The following is a 16,051-nucleotide window of genomic DNA, read 5'->3' as shown; positions in this document are numbered from 1 at the left end:
GACTGCTAGATCAGCAGTTCAGCGGTTCAAATCTCACCGGCTCAGGGTTGACTCAGCCTTCCATCCTTCCGAGGTGGGTAAAATGAGGACCCGGATTGTTGTTGGGGGCAATATGCTGACTCTGTAAACCGCTTAGAGAGGGCTGAAAGCCCTATGAAGCGGTATATAAGTCTAACTGCTATTGCTATTGCTATTGCTATCTGACTTTTGAACAAATATCTAGGGAGATTCTCAGTCATCCAGGTCGTGGTTGCCCCAAAGGTGCTTTTTCAAGAGGCAACTGGACTTTTTGGTTTTTTTCTTTGAAGAAGTTTCGCTTCTCATCCAAGAAGCTTCTTCAGAAGCAATGTGTTGATTGAGGCTGCATCAAACTCTTAAGAGGGTTATTTTTGATGTTTGAAATGTTTGTTTATATAACTCAGGGGTGTACAACCTTGGGAACTTTAAGACACGTGGGCTGCATGCTGGCTGGGGAGTTCTGAGAGTTCAAGTCCAAAAAGTCTTAGAGTTGCCAAGGTTGAACGGTTTTGATTTACCGTATTTTTCAGACTATAAGATGCACCAAGATTTTGAAGAGATAAATTTTTATAAAAAACATTTTTGCACTCTGCAGGCCTCCCAAACCCTCTGCACGCTTTGTTTTTTTGAGAAAAAGGGGCATGCAGAGAGTTTGAGAGGCCTGTAAAGTGCTCCTGGGGACTGGGGAGGGCACAAAATGAGCAAAAACAGTTCATTTTTTTTTTTTTGCAAAAAACGGGGTGTGCAGAAAGTCTGGAAGGCCCGCAAAGTGCTTCTGGGGGCTTGGGAGGGCAAAAACAGCTTGGATTTTGTGAAAAACGGCCCTATTTTTAGCTCGTTTTTGCCCTTCCCAGCCCCCAGGAGCACTCTGCAGGCCTCTGCGCGTCCATTTTTGCAAAAAATGGGATGCATGGGACAGGGTTTTAGGAGGCCAAAAATGTTGTATTCAGTGTATAAGACGCACCCAGATTTTCACCCTCTTTTTTTTGGGGGGGGGAGATGCATCTTATACAAAAAAATATGGTAAACAGTTCTGTCTTATGAGAGATTTTTGAAGCTTATCAACAATTTTTCAATGAAGCATAAAGCTCCAGGACTCCAGCTTTTCTATGCACTGAGGGATGCTTACCTTCTGAACATAGGAAGAGAACAGCTGGGTAGCTGCCCCTGTGCTGGCTTTGTTTCTTCGGGCCAACTCTGTGATTGTCTCCTGCAAGAATTTGGCTAGCTCCAACTTCGCACTCAGCTTCTTCCTCTGCTTTTCTTCCTTGGTGCAAAGAATAATGAGAAAGGTTAGTTAGTGCTAGTTATCACTTATAAAGCCCTTCATGGTATTGGACCTGGGTACTTGAGAGACCGCCTGCTGCCAATTACCTCCCAAAGACCCATTAGATCGCACAGGGTCGGCCTCCTCCGGGTTCCATCCACTAGCCAATGCCATCTGGCTACGACCCGGGGGAGGGCCTTCTCTGTTGCAGCTCCGGCCCTTTGGAACGAACTCCACGAGGAGATTTGGACCCTCACCTCTCTCCCTGCTTTCCGAAAAGCTGTTAAAACCTGGCTGTGTCGGCAGGCCTGGGGCTGAGGAGTTCCCTTCCCCTCTCGACAGGTGTGGTTGTTGGTCATTTTAAATGTCTATTTTGTACTTGTATGTTTCCCTTGCCCGTTTAAGTTGTTCGCCGCCCTGAGTCCCTTTTGGGAATAAGGCGGCATATAAATAAAATAAAACTTAAACTTAAACTTAAGGGACTCTCTCACAGAGCAAATGAGCTACTTTGCTGCTCTTGGCAAAAGGAAAGCTCTATTTTCTTTTCATTGGACCACTTTGCTGGGAATGAAGGGGGGAAAAAAGGATAATCTAAAGGGAGAGAGAGAGAGAAAAGTATCAAAAAAGATAAAGGAAGAGCCAAAGAGCCAACAATGGTTTTTTAATATATACTGCTACCTATTCTGCACTTCAAACCCCTCCATAGACAGACGCAAACAGTATAGCTTTAAGGCAATGTGTATTTTTATATTACCCCCTCCCAAAAGCTTTAAAGACGTTTAAAACTCTTTTGAGTCCTCTTTGCAGCAGTACAAGTAGTCCTCAACTTACAACCAAAATTTCCGTTGCTAAGCAAGACAGTTAAGTGACCTGCCCCATTTTACAAACCTTTCTTGCCAGTTGTCAAGTGAATCACTGCAGTTGTGAGTTTGGTTAACACGGTTGTTAAGCGAATCGGGCTTCTCCGTTGACTTGGCTTGTCAGAAGTTTGCAAAAGGGGATGCCATCACCCCTGGAGACACCGAAACCGTCATAAGTACATGCCAGTTGCCAAGCGTATCCATTTTGATTACGCGATTACAGGGAGGCTGCAACAGTTGTAAGCGTGAAAAACGGCCATAAGCCACTTTGTCCAGTTCTGTTGTAACTTTGAATGGTCACTAAAGGAATGGTTGTAAGTTGAGGATTACCTGCATATGCCAGTGTTGTCATACACTTCCTAGCTCTTCTGGAGGGTACAGTATATGCCATTGTGGTACATTCTAATTCTAAATTATCTCTGGGATTTTAGAATAGAATAGGAAGAGAGAATAGAAAAGAGAATTTTTTATTGGCCAAGTGTGATTGGACACACAAGGAATTTGTCTCCCATGCACAAGCTCTCAGTGTACATACCAACAACATTTACACAAGTGATAAATCATAGATCATAAATCAGAATAGAGTAGAGTAGAGTAGAACAGAACAGAACCAATATGGAATGGAATGAGCTGGAAGGGACCTTAAGGGTCTTCTAGTCCAGCCCTCTGTTCAAGCAATAGCAATAGCAATAGCAGTTAGACTTATATACCGCTTCATAGGGCTTTCAGCCCTCTCTAAGCAGTTTACAGAGTCAGCATATTGCCCCCAACAACAATCCGGGTCCTCATTTTACCCACCTCAGAAGGATGGAAGGCTGAGTCAACCCTGAGCCGGTGAGATTTGAACAGCCGAACTGCAGAACTGCAGTCAGCTGAAGTAGCCTGCAGTGCTGCATTTAACCACTGCGCCACCTTGGCTCTAGCAGGAGACCCTATACCATTTAGTATAGTATAACCTTTATTGTCATTGTACAAAATAAACACAACAAAATTGGGGGCTATTTCAGACAAGTGGCTGTCCAGTCTCTTCTTAAAAACCTCCAGTGATGGTGTGCCCACAATTTCTGGAGGCAAGCTCTCCCACTGGTTAATTGTCCTCACTGTCAGGAAGTTTCTCCTTAATTCCAGGTTGCTTCTCTCTTTGATTACCCAAATTGCTTCTCTCTTTGATTAGTTTCCATCCATTATTTCTTGTCCTGCCCTCTGGACGTTTTGGAGAACAGGTTGACCTCTTCCCCACCCCCTCTTCTTTGTGGCAGCCCCTCGTAAATAATAAACAAGTGATAAATCCGTGACCCGTCAAAACCGCGGAGGAATAAAGCGCGCCCGACGAAAGCACGTACGTGACGTCATCAGCAGCGCGACGAAAAAAATTAAAAATAAATTCAAAATTAAATTAAAGCAAGCCGATTCACATAAAGGTAAGGGTTAGGGTTAGGGTTAGGTTTAGGGTTACGTTACACGTTAGGGTTAAGTTAAGGGTTAGGTTAAGGGTTAGGTTAAGGGTTAGGTTAAGGGTTAGGTTTAGGGTTAGGTTAAGGGTTAGGTTTAGGGTTAGGTTAAGGGTTAGGTTTAGCGTTAGGTTAAGGGTTAGGTTTAGGGTTAGGTTAAGGGTTAGGTTAAGGGTTAGGTTTAGGGTTAGGGTTAGGTTTAGGGTTAGGTTTGGGGGGGTTAGGGTAAGGTTTTTGCTTTAATTTTAAATTTACCACTCACAGCGCGATGTTTTCGTCGCGCTGTGATGACGTCACGTACGCACTTTCGTCAAGCGCGCTTTATTCCTCCGTGGTTTTGTGGTGGAACCGATAAATCATAAGATACCAATAGGAGAAAGTAGTAGGAAAAATGAGAAGAGAGAAGAATGTCTCAGGCAAATCTTTACAAATGGCAGAGCAAGATAATTCTGCTGTATGCTAGTCTCTTGACCATGCTAGCCCATAATGCCTATTTTATTAGTCCTTTCATTTCACGCTTCCGCCCTGCCGCCTGCGGGAGGAGGGTGCATTATGATGTGCCTTGAATCCTCTCCGTCTGAGCAGGAGAAAAATTCCATCAAACTTATTCAAGAGCTTTGTATCTTGGTGAGGATTTGAACAAACGTCATCCTAGGTTCTTGTCCTCCTCCACTTCTTGCGGAGATTAATTTTTCTAGCCCGGTAGATTTATATTGTGCTGGAGGCAAAGGGTTCCTGAGACATAGGCATACAAAGATCGAGGTGTTTTTCCCCCCCAAAATATTGACAAACTGACCTTTTTCGATTGCGTTTCAAAGGTTGAAGGCAACATCTCGGGAAAGAGTTTAAGAAATACAGGTAACAGGAATTCCATGAAAGGTACGATGATGAACACCAAGAAAGGAACCAGCCGGAAAAGATCCGCTGATGTTCTCATCAGCTGCAGAAAAAGAAACACAAGCCAAAACATGAAGTTGTTCACACATTGCCCTCAGGTCCACAGGTGGCACACAGAGCCCTCTCTGTGGGCATTTCCGCCGTCGCCCAAGCCCAGCTCCACTGTGCGTGCGCGCCTCCCGTCGGCCAGCTGGTCTTTGGGTCTCTGCCGCACATGCACGGGGTCTTCACCAATCTCCGTGGTTTTCCCCCAGCGCGCCCTAGCTTTCTCCTGCATTCCTGCTCCCCGTGCCTTCCCCGATCTCCGCAGGTGCCTCTTCTGTGGCATGAATGGAGGTGAGAGCCTGGGCACGCTGGGGAGAAACTGCAGAGATTGCGAGCCCCCACTTCCCGTGCTTCATTTTGGGCCTGATAAGCCAAAACGGGGGGGGGGGGGGCAGGGTACATGCGCGGAGTGCTTGGGGCACACCTGTGTTTTTTGCATGCACACGCATACACCTTGGGCAATCGGCACCAAAAAGGTTAACCATCGCTGCCCTAAGACATGGGTAATCGTAAATATGTTTCAATAAGCCACAATACTGGAATCATGGAACATTACTCAAACCAAATGTCAGGCCTGCAGTCATATTCTTTTTAGGATCTTTGGCCTGCCACAGACCCTATTATTTTACTAGGCTGTTTCATTAGTGGGGTAATTGGGAGGGGGAATAGTAAGGAGTAGAATTGTAGAATGTGTTGTCGTCAAAATAAAACATTCCTTTCCAGAAGCCCAAGGTCACCTCTGCACCTGACCGGAAGTGGATGGGTGAAGATGCCAGTGTGGTAATGGAAGACCATGTGATGGACTTGTGGGTGTGGGGACAAGATCATGAACTTTCAACTGGATGGGAACCCCAGGAAGCTTTCAGATTCAGGTTTCCCACAGATGTACCAATATGTCTTTCTTAATAAATTGGAACTTTGAGGAAAGTTCTGCCTTGGACTCTGATTTAATTCTGGATGATATTTGGAAGGCTGACACCAAAACCAAGTAAACTAAATATTGGCTTATGACCCTCCCTGAATCTCTCTCCTTTCCACTAAAAAGACCAGGGAGAAGCCCTGCTCCAAGAAAGCACTTTGTCAAATTAATTTCAGGGTGCCAACATTTTATCTGCAGAAATGCTGGCCGCATCCCTGCTTGTTTTTAAGAAATAAGTCAAAGCCGTTTTAGCCAACAACTTTTCTGCTTTGTATGAGAAGGTGGGTTCAGGGTGCAGGTCTTACCATTATGTGCAACCGAACCTTTGGGGGGGAAGGCAAATATATGTGTGTCCCAGGGCAATGTTGCAGGATCCAATCTGGGTCCGTTACCGGGACCAGAGGTTTCATTCTCCGAGCTTTCGGACTGGTGCTGGAGCCCATCCTCTGAGAACGCCTCTCTAGCGGAGTGTTTGTTTTGGGTTATTCTATGCGTAGTATTTATGTGGTGCCTGGTTGTGTGTGGCTTTTTATTTGTTGATAGGGGTGTTGGTAACGCAGTGGCTCAAGGGACGTGGTGGCTCAGTGGCTAAGACGCTGAGCTTGTTGATCAGAATGTTCGGCAGTTTCAATCCCTAGTGCCGCGTAATGGAGGGAGCTCCCGTGACTTTTTCCAGCTTCTGGTCGTAAGTCGTGAAAGCTATAAAGCAAGATGCCATGTAACTGGACGTGATTTTATGATCTTTTTCTCAGCAGTCATTAAGCGAACACCACAGTCGGTAAGTGAACTCCCTGTCCTCTATGGAGTGGGTTTGGCCCGAGACAAGAAATAAATGTCAATCTCCAGCAAAAACCATCATAAATTGCAGTCACATGATTGCGGGCCAATGCAATTAGTTGTAAATATGAGTTGCCGAATGGGCAAAATGTGGTGACATGACTGGAAGAGGGGATGACATAAGAACTTCAAAACCAGATTGTCAGTAGAATGGTGTCCATTATAACTTTGACTGCAATTTGAGGACTGCCGGTACGGCACCAAGGAATCAGCATTCAGGTTGAGAAGCAACCTGAAACTTTGCTCAAGAATCACAGGGGAAATTACCTGGGAAACCGTCTTCCAGGCCTGATGCTCTAATCCAGCAATTGCTCTTATAGCAATAGCACTTAGGACTTATATACTGCTTCAGAGTGCTTTACAGCCCTAAGTGGTTTACAGAGTCAACATATCGTTCCCCTAACTATCTGGGTCCCCATTTTACCCACCTCGGAAGGACGGAAGGCTGAGTCAACCTTGAGCCTGGTGAGATTCGAACTGCAGGCAGCCGGCAGGCAGCAGAAGTAGCCTGCAGGACTGCACTCTAACCACTGGGCCACTGTGGCTCTCATGGGGGAAATGAACAAGAATGTAGAAACAGCCAAAGCAAAATGCCTGCCTCTCCCTTATTCAGCCCATTGATCGACTGAGGGATTAAGTCACCTTATGTCAGATTTGTTTTGCTTCGTCCAGCGAATTAAGAATCCGCTGCTGAATGCCGTCCATTCAAGAGGAAGCAATCAGCCATGGGCAGGGGGCTAGTTTGCTGGCAGCGCCCCCAAAGCCAGCCAATGCTCACCCTTCGCCTCTCCCGCCTGGTGAGGATTTGCCCGTGTAACAGTCTCCAGACCATCCGAACAGCGACTTTCGTGTCAATCCAAAGCAAGTGGAATCCATTGTAATAATGTCTCAGTTCGTCTACAATCCTCTGCCAGAGAGACCGCTTGGCAGTCCCTGCGACTTTGTCTGGAAGGCCAGCCGGAGTGGGGTCGGTTTTTACAGTACTTGGCTCAGGGGGAGGTTTGTCCTGATGCCAGGAAGCTGACGTGCGAAGCATCCGCATCGGTCCGATGAGCAAGTGAGGCCAAGCGCTGCCCTGCGGTGAACTGGAGAGGAGCTGGTGGCTTTCGGAGTCCTTCGGGAACGTTCCATTGTGGTGGGAATCCAACAGTTGAGCCAGGGCAGCTGACGAGGAGAACAGGGAGCAACAGGAGTGTACGAGCAGGCATGAGCCTCTGGAAGAGAAAGAGTCTAAATCAAGGGGGGTTCAGATTTGATTTCATGGAGGGCCGCATCAGGGTTGTGTTTGACCTAGGGAGCGGGGCATGGCCAGCTTGACGTCACTAGTGTCGGGGATGGCCCGCAGTGTCTCTGCCGGAGAAAACAGGCTCTCGAGCTCCGTTTTCAGCTGGGACAGCCTCCTGCAACCCTCTGCCAGTGAGGCGTGCGGCCCTCCTGACCTCTGTTTTCCCTGGCAGAGGGTTGCAGGAGGCTGTCCCAGCTGAAAACGGAGATTGGGAGCCCATTTTTGCTGGGAGAGACACCATGGGCTGCTCCTTTGCTGTTTCCAGGGTGGCCCCATGGGCCAGATCTAAGCATCCCCATGGGCCCGATCTAGCCCATGGGCCTTGAATTTGACACCCCTCGTCTAAATCATTGCTGCAATCCAAGGTTTGGGTTATGGCTGGTAAGAGATACATTTCACAAGGCGCTGATCAGAAGCCCTGATGGTTGAAATCCAGAGCGGTCTAGTAATGCCGCCAAAGACTTAAGACATTTTATAGGTAGTCCTCGACATATGACTGCAAAGAAGCCCAAAGTTTCTGTCATTAAGCAAAACATTTGTTAAGTGAGCTTTGTCCCATTTTACAATCTTTCTTGCCTCAGTTCTTAAATGAATCACTGCAGTTGTTAAGTGAAACTGGCCGCCCCGTTGACTTTGCATGTCAGATGGTAGCAAAGGGGGAATCACGAGACCCCGGGACACGGCAACTGTCATAAATAAGAGTCAGTTGCCAAGTTGTCTGAATTTTGATCACATGACCATGGGGATGCTGCAATGGTTGTTAAGTGTGAAAAAAGGGTCATAAGTCACTTTTGCCAGTGCCGTTGTAATTCTGAACAGTCTGTCAGGGTTCCAAGTAATAGATCCACAGCAAGCAAAACTCCGAGGCAGGCAGATTCCTCAAAGGATAGTTTTATTGGGAATGTCATATTGGCACATATCTGGTGAAAACCAACTCTAAAGGTTCCTGCGGTTTTCACCCGGTTAAAAGAGAAAGTTTTCCCACAACCCCAAACAGTCAGTCACATGGTTTGGTTATCTGGAGACCTCACTCCTCCTTCTCCAGTCCAGGTGTGAGAATGTCCTTGGTTCTCAAGAGAAAGTATTTTGTTTTGGCTACGCAAACCCCCCTATCTCTAATCCCCTTGTTAGCAGCTAGCGGAGTTAGCAGGAGAGTTGGACAGTGAAGAGGTTGGGGAAGAGCATGGGCCAGTCCTGGAGGGTGGGGGAGGCTCGGACGAGAGCTCTGTGTTGGAGGCAGAGACGGGGCCAAGGCTGTCTGGCAGTGATCAGGTGCCTACGGAGCTAGACAGCAGTGAGGCAGAGGAACAGCTGGAGCCTGTTCCCAGTGTGCGCATGGCAGAGCTGCCAGAAGAAAAGAACAACTCAGAAATCAGGGTAGACTTGAGAGTAAAGTCACAGGTGGAAGATGATTGGCCCTTCCCATAGGAAATAAAAGAGGAACAAAAGGGGAGTGGGCTTTTGCAGGAAACAATTGGTTTGTTAAGAATCATTTCAGGAGTGTGAATCTCAGAAACTCTGTGCCCAGTTTTCTTGGCACAGCACTGTGTTTGGAAAACGTTTACATGGCAGCTTTCCAAGATAGATAATGTCAGTGGTCATAAATATTCCTTTGAAAGACTGTTTGCCAGCCCTTGCTGAATGTGAATGAGAGGAATTCACATTCATTTAATAAAAGGGTTTTTGCCAGGACCAGGACTCTGCCTTGTGCTTTTTGGGGAGGCCTAGCTCAGAACACCCCACCTCCCTTTCTCTAAACTCCTGTGTGACAACACTGAAACTCCAATATGGCTCTGGTCAGTTCAGCTTCAGGATTGACAGAGTCACTAAACAGACTTGTCGAGGACTACCTATATTCACATTATGACCTGCAGCTTCTATCATTAGAAGCATCGAAGTGTTTTGCAACCTTGGCAACTGTAAGATGTGTGGGCTTCAATTCCCAGAATTCCACAGCCAGAAGGGAGTTGAACCCATCTTAAAAGTTACTAAGCTTGAGAATTACCCAGCTAAACTGATGTAAGATTGAAAACTGGGTGGTAGGGGAACGGGGTGGGGAAGGGAAGGGAAAACAAAGCAGTTAAGCAGATGTCGGTTACATGGGAGATATTCTAGGTTTAAGGACTGCATTTCTTAACCCCAGTCACAGCTACTATATTTACCATGCTTGCAACTGGACACAAGTTATAATTTCTCAGCTCTGGATGACTGAGGAAATTATGGATTTTTTATTATTCAAACCAGACAATCTAACATAGGATCTTATGTTTATTTAGTCCAGATCCCATTTTTTATATTTCACAAAAAGAAAAACTACATAGGTGAATGCTATCGGTGCACCCAATGGTGAACAAAAAGAATCCTGATATTTCTTTTTTTTCCCTATTAAACTGAAATCAATACAACTGTTTTACACTGTCTACAGAATGTTTAATACAAGGCCATGTCATTTTGACTGAATCTAGTAATCAAATAAAAACCAATGAACTTCCTTCATGATAGAAAATTTATACTAACAACATCAATATTGTTTTTTGGATGACATTCAAAGATCTAAAATAATGATTTCACATACACCAAGATTTCATTTCTTACCTGTTCCTAGCTACTGCAAGGAATATGTTACAGCTGTTGATAGCCATGCTTTGTCTGGGATCTATTTATTTCATCTGTGGCCGGATGAAATCTAATATACCAGTAAAAAATGTAGACATATGCCAGTTAAATAAAGAAATGATTTTGAAATGTTTCACTACAGATACTGTCATCTAGTAAGTATTAGTAAATGCAACTTCTATCCATTATAAATCTTTAGTCATACATATGGGATTCAGATGTATTATATAACAAAAATGTCCATTCTTTATCTCAGTCACATTTATTTATTTATTTATTGAATTTATACTGCCACCTATTTGCACATAGCCACTCAAGGTGGCTTACATACTATAAAACCTCATTTAAAACTATGAAATAATAAAAAAGAATCAAATAAATTAATATAATAAAATCATTCTAAACTCCCAGTCCTGATTCTTGAAGCTTGTGTGGCAAAAATTACATACTACTAAATATCTTACGTAAACATTCAGTCAATTCTTGTAATTAAGTACCCCAAAAGAAAATGAAATATGGATGTTTTGTATATGAGCCAAAAGCTGTTTAAGTAATTACTCTAAGCACATAGTTTTAATATTCTTATTACCACCATTTCCCCTTGTCACTAAATAAGAAAGTGGACAATTACTTTTTTCCAGCATAAAATTCTATAGACCCTTTTCTGTATTGTCAACTAAGACGTATATGGTAGTTTGAGTTTTGGGTTAGTAAAAAAAAACCCTAACCAATGATGATTTATTCAACATGCTATAATTAATGGAATACAAATCTAGCTACAATATTGTAGCTCAGACCCTGTGAGGGGAAATGTTTAATAACAGAATTAGATTCATGAAGAATTGGATTCCAAGCGATGGAGTCCTGCTATATGGATCAAGTCTTCATTACGAAATATATAGAATTGGAATGCAAGTAAAGTAACCGCTTATTCACTTAGACTTTATTGTCACTTCAAATCAGTGGTGGGTTGCAAGTGGTATGCCCCGGTACAGGTGTACCGGAGCCAGCCCAGAACACCAGATACCGTTCCGGTACAGTGCTCCGGAGGGCTCACCCGCCTGCCCAAGCACCTTACCGGTCTTTTAAGTCTTCTGCGCACAGCACGTACAGCGCCTGTGCGACGCTCCGCTGAGCAGCTGGAGCATTGTGGAGGCTCGCAGAGGCACTAAGACGCATGCGCGCATCCATGTGGATGCTGCTGGGCCCGTTCCAAGTGTACCAGTTGGAACGGGATTCGGAACCCACCACTGCATCAAATGTACACTAATTGACATACATTAAAATGAAATTTCGTTGCATACAATTCTCAAAGGTTCATCACCTCTGGTATATACTACATAAAAATGACAGATAAATAAAATAAATAAATAAATAATAAAGCATATACCCACATATATTATGACAGAGAAACAACATAGTCTAGTTCAGATATATAAATTACGTGGCGAGAAAAATGAATCTTGCAGATTTACCAGATGGATGGCATAGGGGACAACGCTGTTACAGAAATATTTATTATTTATTTATTAGCAAAATACTATCAGCATATTTATTAGCAAAATAATATGAGAGTTGGTTTGGTGTAGCAGTTAGGCTAGAAACTGAGAGGCTGTGAGCATTATCCCCCTCCTTAAGACACAAAGCCAGCTGAGTGATGACCTTGGGCCAGTCCCCCTCTCCCAATCCCCCTCTCCCAGTTCCCCTCTCCCTCTTCCCCTGGTCCGAGGACGAACCAGCAATGGCAAACTATTTCTGACATCTTGCTAAAAAAAAACCTGCAAGGACCTGTCCAGGCAAGTTGCCAGGAGTAAACACTGTCCCAAGGGTGTAAAATAATCATCATCATTATCATCATCATCATCATCATCATCATCATCATCATCATCAATGACCTGGCCATCGAAACTACACGGCTATGGATGAAGCATGTAACAGTGATACCCATTGTCATCAGGGCACTTGGTACCATGTCCAAGAATTTTAAAAAAAACATCAATAAATTGCAGCTTCCTGCAATAAATACACCAGTGGCACTGCAAAAAACTGTGCTACTTGGAACATCATATATTTTAAGAAGATACTTGGTTGATATCTAGGACGCTGGCAGCAACCCATATCAACCATCAGTACCAGTATTTGTGATGCATTTTTGAATATTCAGTTGGCAGGTTTCATGTTCAATGAATAAAGTTAACAACAACAACAACAACAACTTAACAGTTCTTAGGTCCTTGGTTAGGACTCGAGCTGTTAAGCTACCAACCAAACCCAAAGGCTGTGAATCTCATCAAAGATTAACCACATAATAATAATATAATTGTGATACATTTTTAAATGTTCAGCTGACTGAGTATCACGTAATAATAATAATAATAATAATAATAATAATAATAATAATAATAATTTAATGAATAAAGTATAATAATAATGCAAAAAAAAACACCCCACCACTCATGCTCACTCTATCTTGGCACCTCCAAAACTCAGTTCCCCCAACTGCCAGTTGTCAAGCTCAATTTCCAAAAACCTACACACCCATATTGTTTTGGGTTTTTTTATTGCTCCCCTATTTGCCTTTGGTGGCTTCTGGGGTGGATTCCTCCCCTCCCACCCATCCAATTCCCAGCCTAGCCTGGCGTCCCCAGAACTCCCATCACCATACTGACTAGGATCATCCTTAAATAATGATGTTGTTGTTGTTTTTCCAGATGGGATCAGTCAAGGAGAGCTTGGATCTACCAGCCGCAGTGCTCCTGTGCGTTACTTACAACCCCCTGTAAAGTGACAGCCATCCCCTCTCTCTCCCCCTGAGGACCCCCTCCCCTCTCTCTTCCCCAAGAGGGTCTTCTCCAGTCCCCGAGAGTCTCCTTCACCTCTTGCCAGCCCCTCTCCCTCCTCCCTCCTCCCTCGCTCCCTCACCCCCATCCACCCGCAAGATCGGTGCCCATTTGCAACCCATCCGTTTATGCAACCTGTCCACCAGGTGTAACCTACGTCCTACTTGTTTAGATGCACGTTGTAAACATTGCAAAGTTGCTTGATTTTTGTCTTTTTTTTTTTTGGTCCTCACCTGCTGCCCTGAATTCAGCTTCCCCCGCCCCTCCCCTCCCCTCCCCCACCCCCGCTAACCGGGCCGCTACGGCTCCACCTGCTTCCGGGATGATAGTCGGGGATTCCCGTCAGCCCCGCGGCTCACCGGAAGTGCAACCGACAAGCCGCTCTAGCCAACGAGTCTCTCTCTCTCTCTCTCTCTCTCTCTCTCTCTCTCCCCCTCCCTCTCCCACCCTTCTCTCTACGCGCCGATTGGGCCGCCCTCCTTTTGCTGGTAGCCAATAAAAGCGTAGGGGAGGAGAAAGGGGGCGGGGATTCGAGTTGGAGCGACAGGAGAGGGGCGGGGCGGTCCTTGAATGCTTTATTAAATGAAAGCTACATTGATATATATATAGAGGGGCTTTTTTGCAGGACTTTTTTGGGGTGGGGGAGTAAAAAAATAAATATTATCTCGAACGACCCTGTGTGCACCTTTGTTATGCATGGGCTTTCAAGGCTGCACTAGCATTGCACTAGTCTAATTTCAGAGGCTTGGGTGCAGGCAGGGGGATGCCTATAGATACACCCAGCTCTAAAAAGGTGATTTACTTTTGCCAAGTAAAACTCTCTTTCACCTTCCGATTGGAGGCTGTTCTAACGACAGAGAGGTGAGTAGCGGCTTTGCAATGTCCCCCACCCCACCCGTTAATACTGCAGGTCCCAGAGATGGGAATTCAGTTTAGACTGAACTCCCAAGTCAACCCAACATCAATGTTAAAATGCAGAAGTTTGTTCTTGTCCTTTGGCCAGACTGAGATTATTGTGATCTCATCAATTCAACCTGTTGTGGGGTAGTCACTTAAGATGAAGGGCCATCAAGAACACTTTTTGCCTTTTGACTGGCTTTTGATAAATGCATTATGTTTATGCTTGTTCCAGTATGCTCAAAGTTAAAAGGTTTTTTTTTAAAAAAAAGAACCCTTGCCTGTTGTACTTTTTTTTTGACAGTTTCTCTAGTTTTTATTCATAAAAGACGATCAAATGTTCATACAACAATCCTTTTTTAACATTTAAAAAAGACTGCTTTAAGCTTGGCAGCTATTATGCTAATGCAGAATAAAGGTAGACAGTCTACACCATTTCCAAAATTTGTACAGCATTTCATTAATATTGCCTCTGTTCAGGCCTCCTTGTGTGATGTACTTGAGAGAGAATGGCCAACCAACAAGGGGATACAAAGGTTCAACTGATTATTATCTGATCTGGGAAGCATTTTATCAATGGTTAGAGAATAAAAAAGGGAAATTGGAAATAAAGGAGAAGACAACAAGAAGAATAGCAAATACATTAAGATAGAGATAAGAGTAAAATGACAACTGGTAACATGAGTATGATGAGGCTAATGTTATTATTGTATTTTTATTAGAAGGTATGTTATGAAGGAAATGAAAAGTGACATGTTGTATAATTAATTATTCAATGTATATTATTTGTGGAATGATGTAGCACAGAAATATTTCTACCCAGACGACACACGGCTTAAGGAGAGGTGAAGTGTTTATAATTTTTTTAGAATGGAAAATAAATAAAAAACTTTAAAAAGGGAAGGGGGGATACAGAGATTCAACTGTGTTTAGGAGTCATATTTTAGGAGGAACAGAGCCAAGATTGATAGAAGATAAAACGGAGGAATATGGAGTGTCCCTATTTTATTTTTTAAATTTTTCTACTTACTAGAAGCAGCGCCAACACTCTCAGCCTTGCCCCTCAGTATCTTTTCTTCTGTTTTGGCCAAGGATTGCTCCTGGATTTTGATCCAAATTGGCCTTACCAGAATAACAGAGTTGGAAGGGACCTTGGAGGTCGTCTAATCCAACCCCCTGCTCAATGAGGAGATCCTATAGCAGTGGTCACCAACTGGTGGTTCGTGGACCACTGGTGATCGGTGAGAAAATTTTGGCCCGCAGTGCTGGAGCACCCCACAACCTCTGGAGATAGAACTCAGCTAACCAAACACTGCGTGGAGCAGTTGGTCTTTGCCAGCCTAGCTAATCGGAGCAGGGCAGGAGGTCTTGGAGCTGAGATAATTGCTTGATTGCCCTCCTTGACTAGAATTATCCTGGCTCACATGGGTATGAAAAGTTGGTTGTGGTTGTTGCTTCTGAGAAGTCATTGTCTTTCTGTCCCCTGTGCTCTGCAGAGGCAAATTGCCCCAAATTACCTTCCAGAGAATGATGAAAAAACTCTTAATTAGCAGATTGATGCTCCCGTTAGATTGATTCCTTTGTATGTGGCTCCAGATGCTTTTTTTCCTGGCTGTGGTTGGTTTTACTAATTGCCATGTGTGCTCCGGATTGTTGTCAGTTGTGTTGCACACTGCTGAGAGTCTTTTGACTGTGGCAGTGATAAAAATGTAAAAAAGAAACAATGACATAAAGCAGCGGTCACCAACTGGTGATCTGTGGACCACTGGAAACACAAGAAAATGTTGGTGGTCCATAGAAAAATTATTTGCATTTTTTATATTGCACAAACTAGGGCCCCTAGGACGGATACGTGAAATGAATGTTTGTGTTACTGCAGAGAGTCTCCCTCTTTGGGGTCTTTTTGTGCGGGTCTGAGGGGGGCAGAAATTCTGATTTGGGGTCTACTTTGGCCTCCAGGGGGAGGGGGCTTTCTATGAAGGCTGGAGGGAAATGCCGCTGATGGCGAAGAGCCGGAGGGCCTCGTTCCAGTGGGACTGCATCATGGCCTGGAACTGGCTGATCATCTCAGCTCGCTGAGTCTACAGGTGCCAATACTTGGCCTTGCACTCCCGCAGGT

The 16,051-nt window shown here is 44.5% G+C and overlaps 2 protein-coding genes across 3 annotated transcripts in view; one reads left to right on the top strand and one right to left on the bottom strand.

Annotated features, from left to right (window-relative positions):
• Positions 1–13,333, bottom strand: part of LETM2 (leucine zipper and EF-hand containing transmembrane protein 2) — a 28,760-nt gene extending 15,427 nt beyond the window's left edge. Inside the window, exons 1-5 of one of the 2 annotated variants that reach the window (XM_087706159.1) lie at positions 13,269–13,333; positions 10,175–10,265; positions 7,073–7,508; positions 4,393–4,536; positions 1,148–1,285 (exon numbers count right to left, since the gene is read on the bottom strand). In XM_087706159.1, the coding sequence (XP_087562285.1) occupies positions 1,148–1,285; positions 4,393–4,536; positions 7,073–7,508; positions 10,175–10,221 (765 nt within the window). In that variant the 5' untranslated portion in view covers positions 10,222–10,265; positions 13,269–13,333. The remainder of the gene's footprint in view (positions 1–1,147; positions 1,286–4,392; positions 4,537–7,072; positions 7,509–10,174; positions 10,266–13,268) is intronic. The other variant, XM_087706158.1, reaches the window with a different exon arrangement.
• Positions 13,334–13,762: 429 nt separating this feature from the next.
• NSD3 (nuclear receptor binding SET domain protein 3) overlaps positions 13,763–16,051 on the top strand; it is a 126,523-nt gene continuing 124,234 nt past the window's right edge. The window contains exon 1 of the mRNA XM_087706153.1: positions 13,763–13,896. The gene's annotated coding sequence lies outside the window, so the exon portion shown is untranslated. The remainder of the gene's footprint in view (positions 13,897–16,051) is intronic.

Source organism: Thamnophis sirtalis, unplaced genomic scaffold (assembly GCF_051295495.1).
Source record: "Thamnophis sirtalis isolate CommonGarterSnake01/CBP01778 unplaced genomic scaffold, rThaSir2_p1.2 scaffold_2, whole genome shotgun sequence".
Lineage (NCBI taxonomy): Eukaryota > Metazoa > Chordata > Lepidosauria > Squamata > Natricidae > Thamnophis > Thamnophis sirtalis.
The sequence above is the reverse complement of the archived record's forward strand: the minus strand, read 5'-3'. Positions and strand labels throughout refer to the sequence as shown.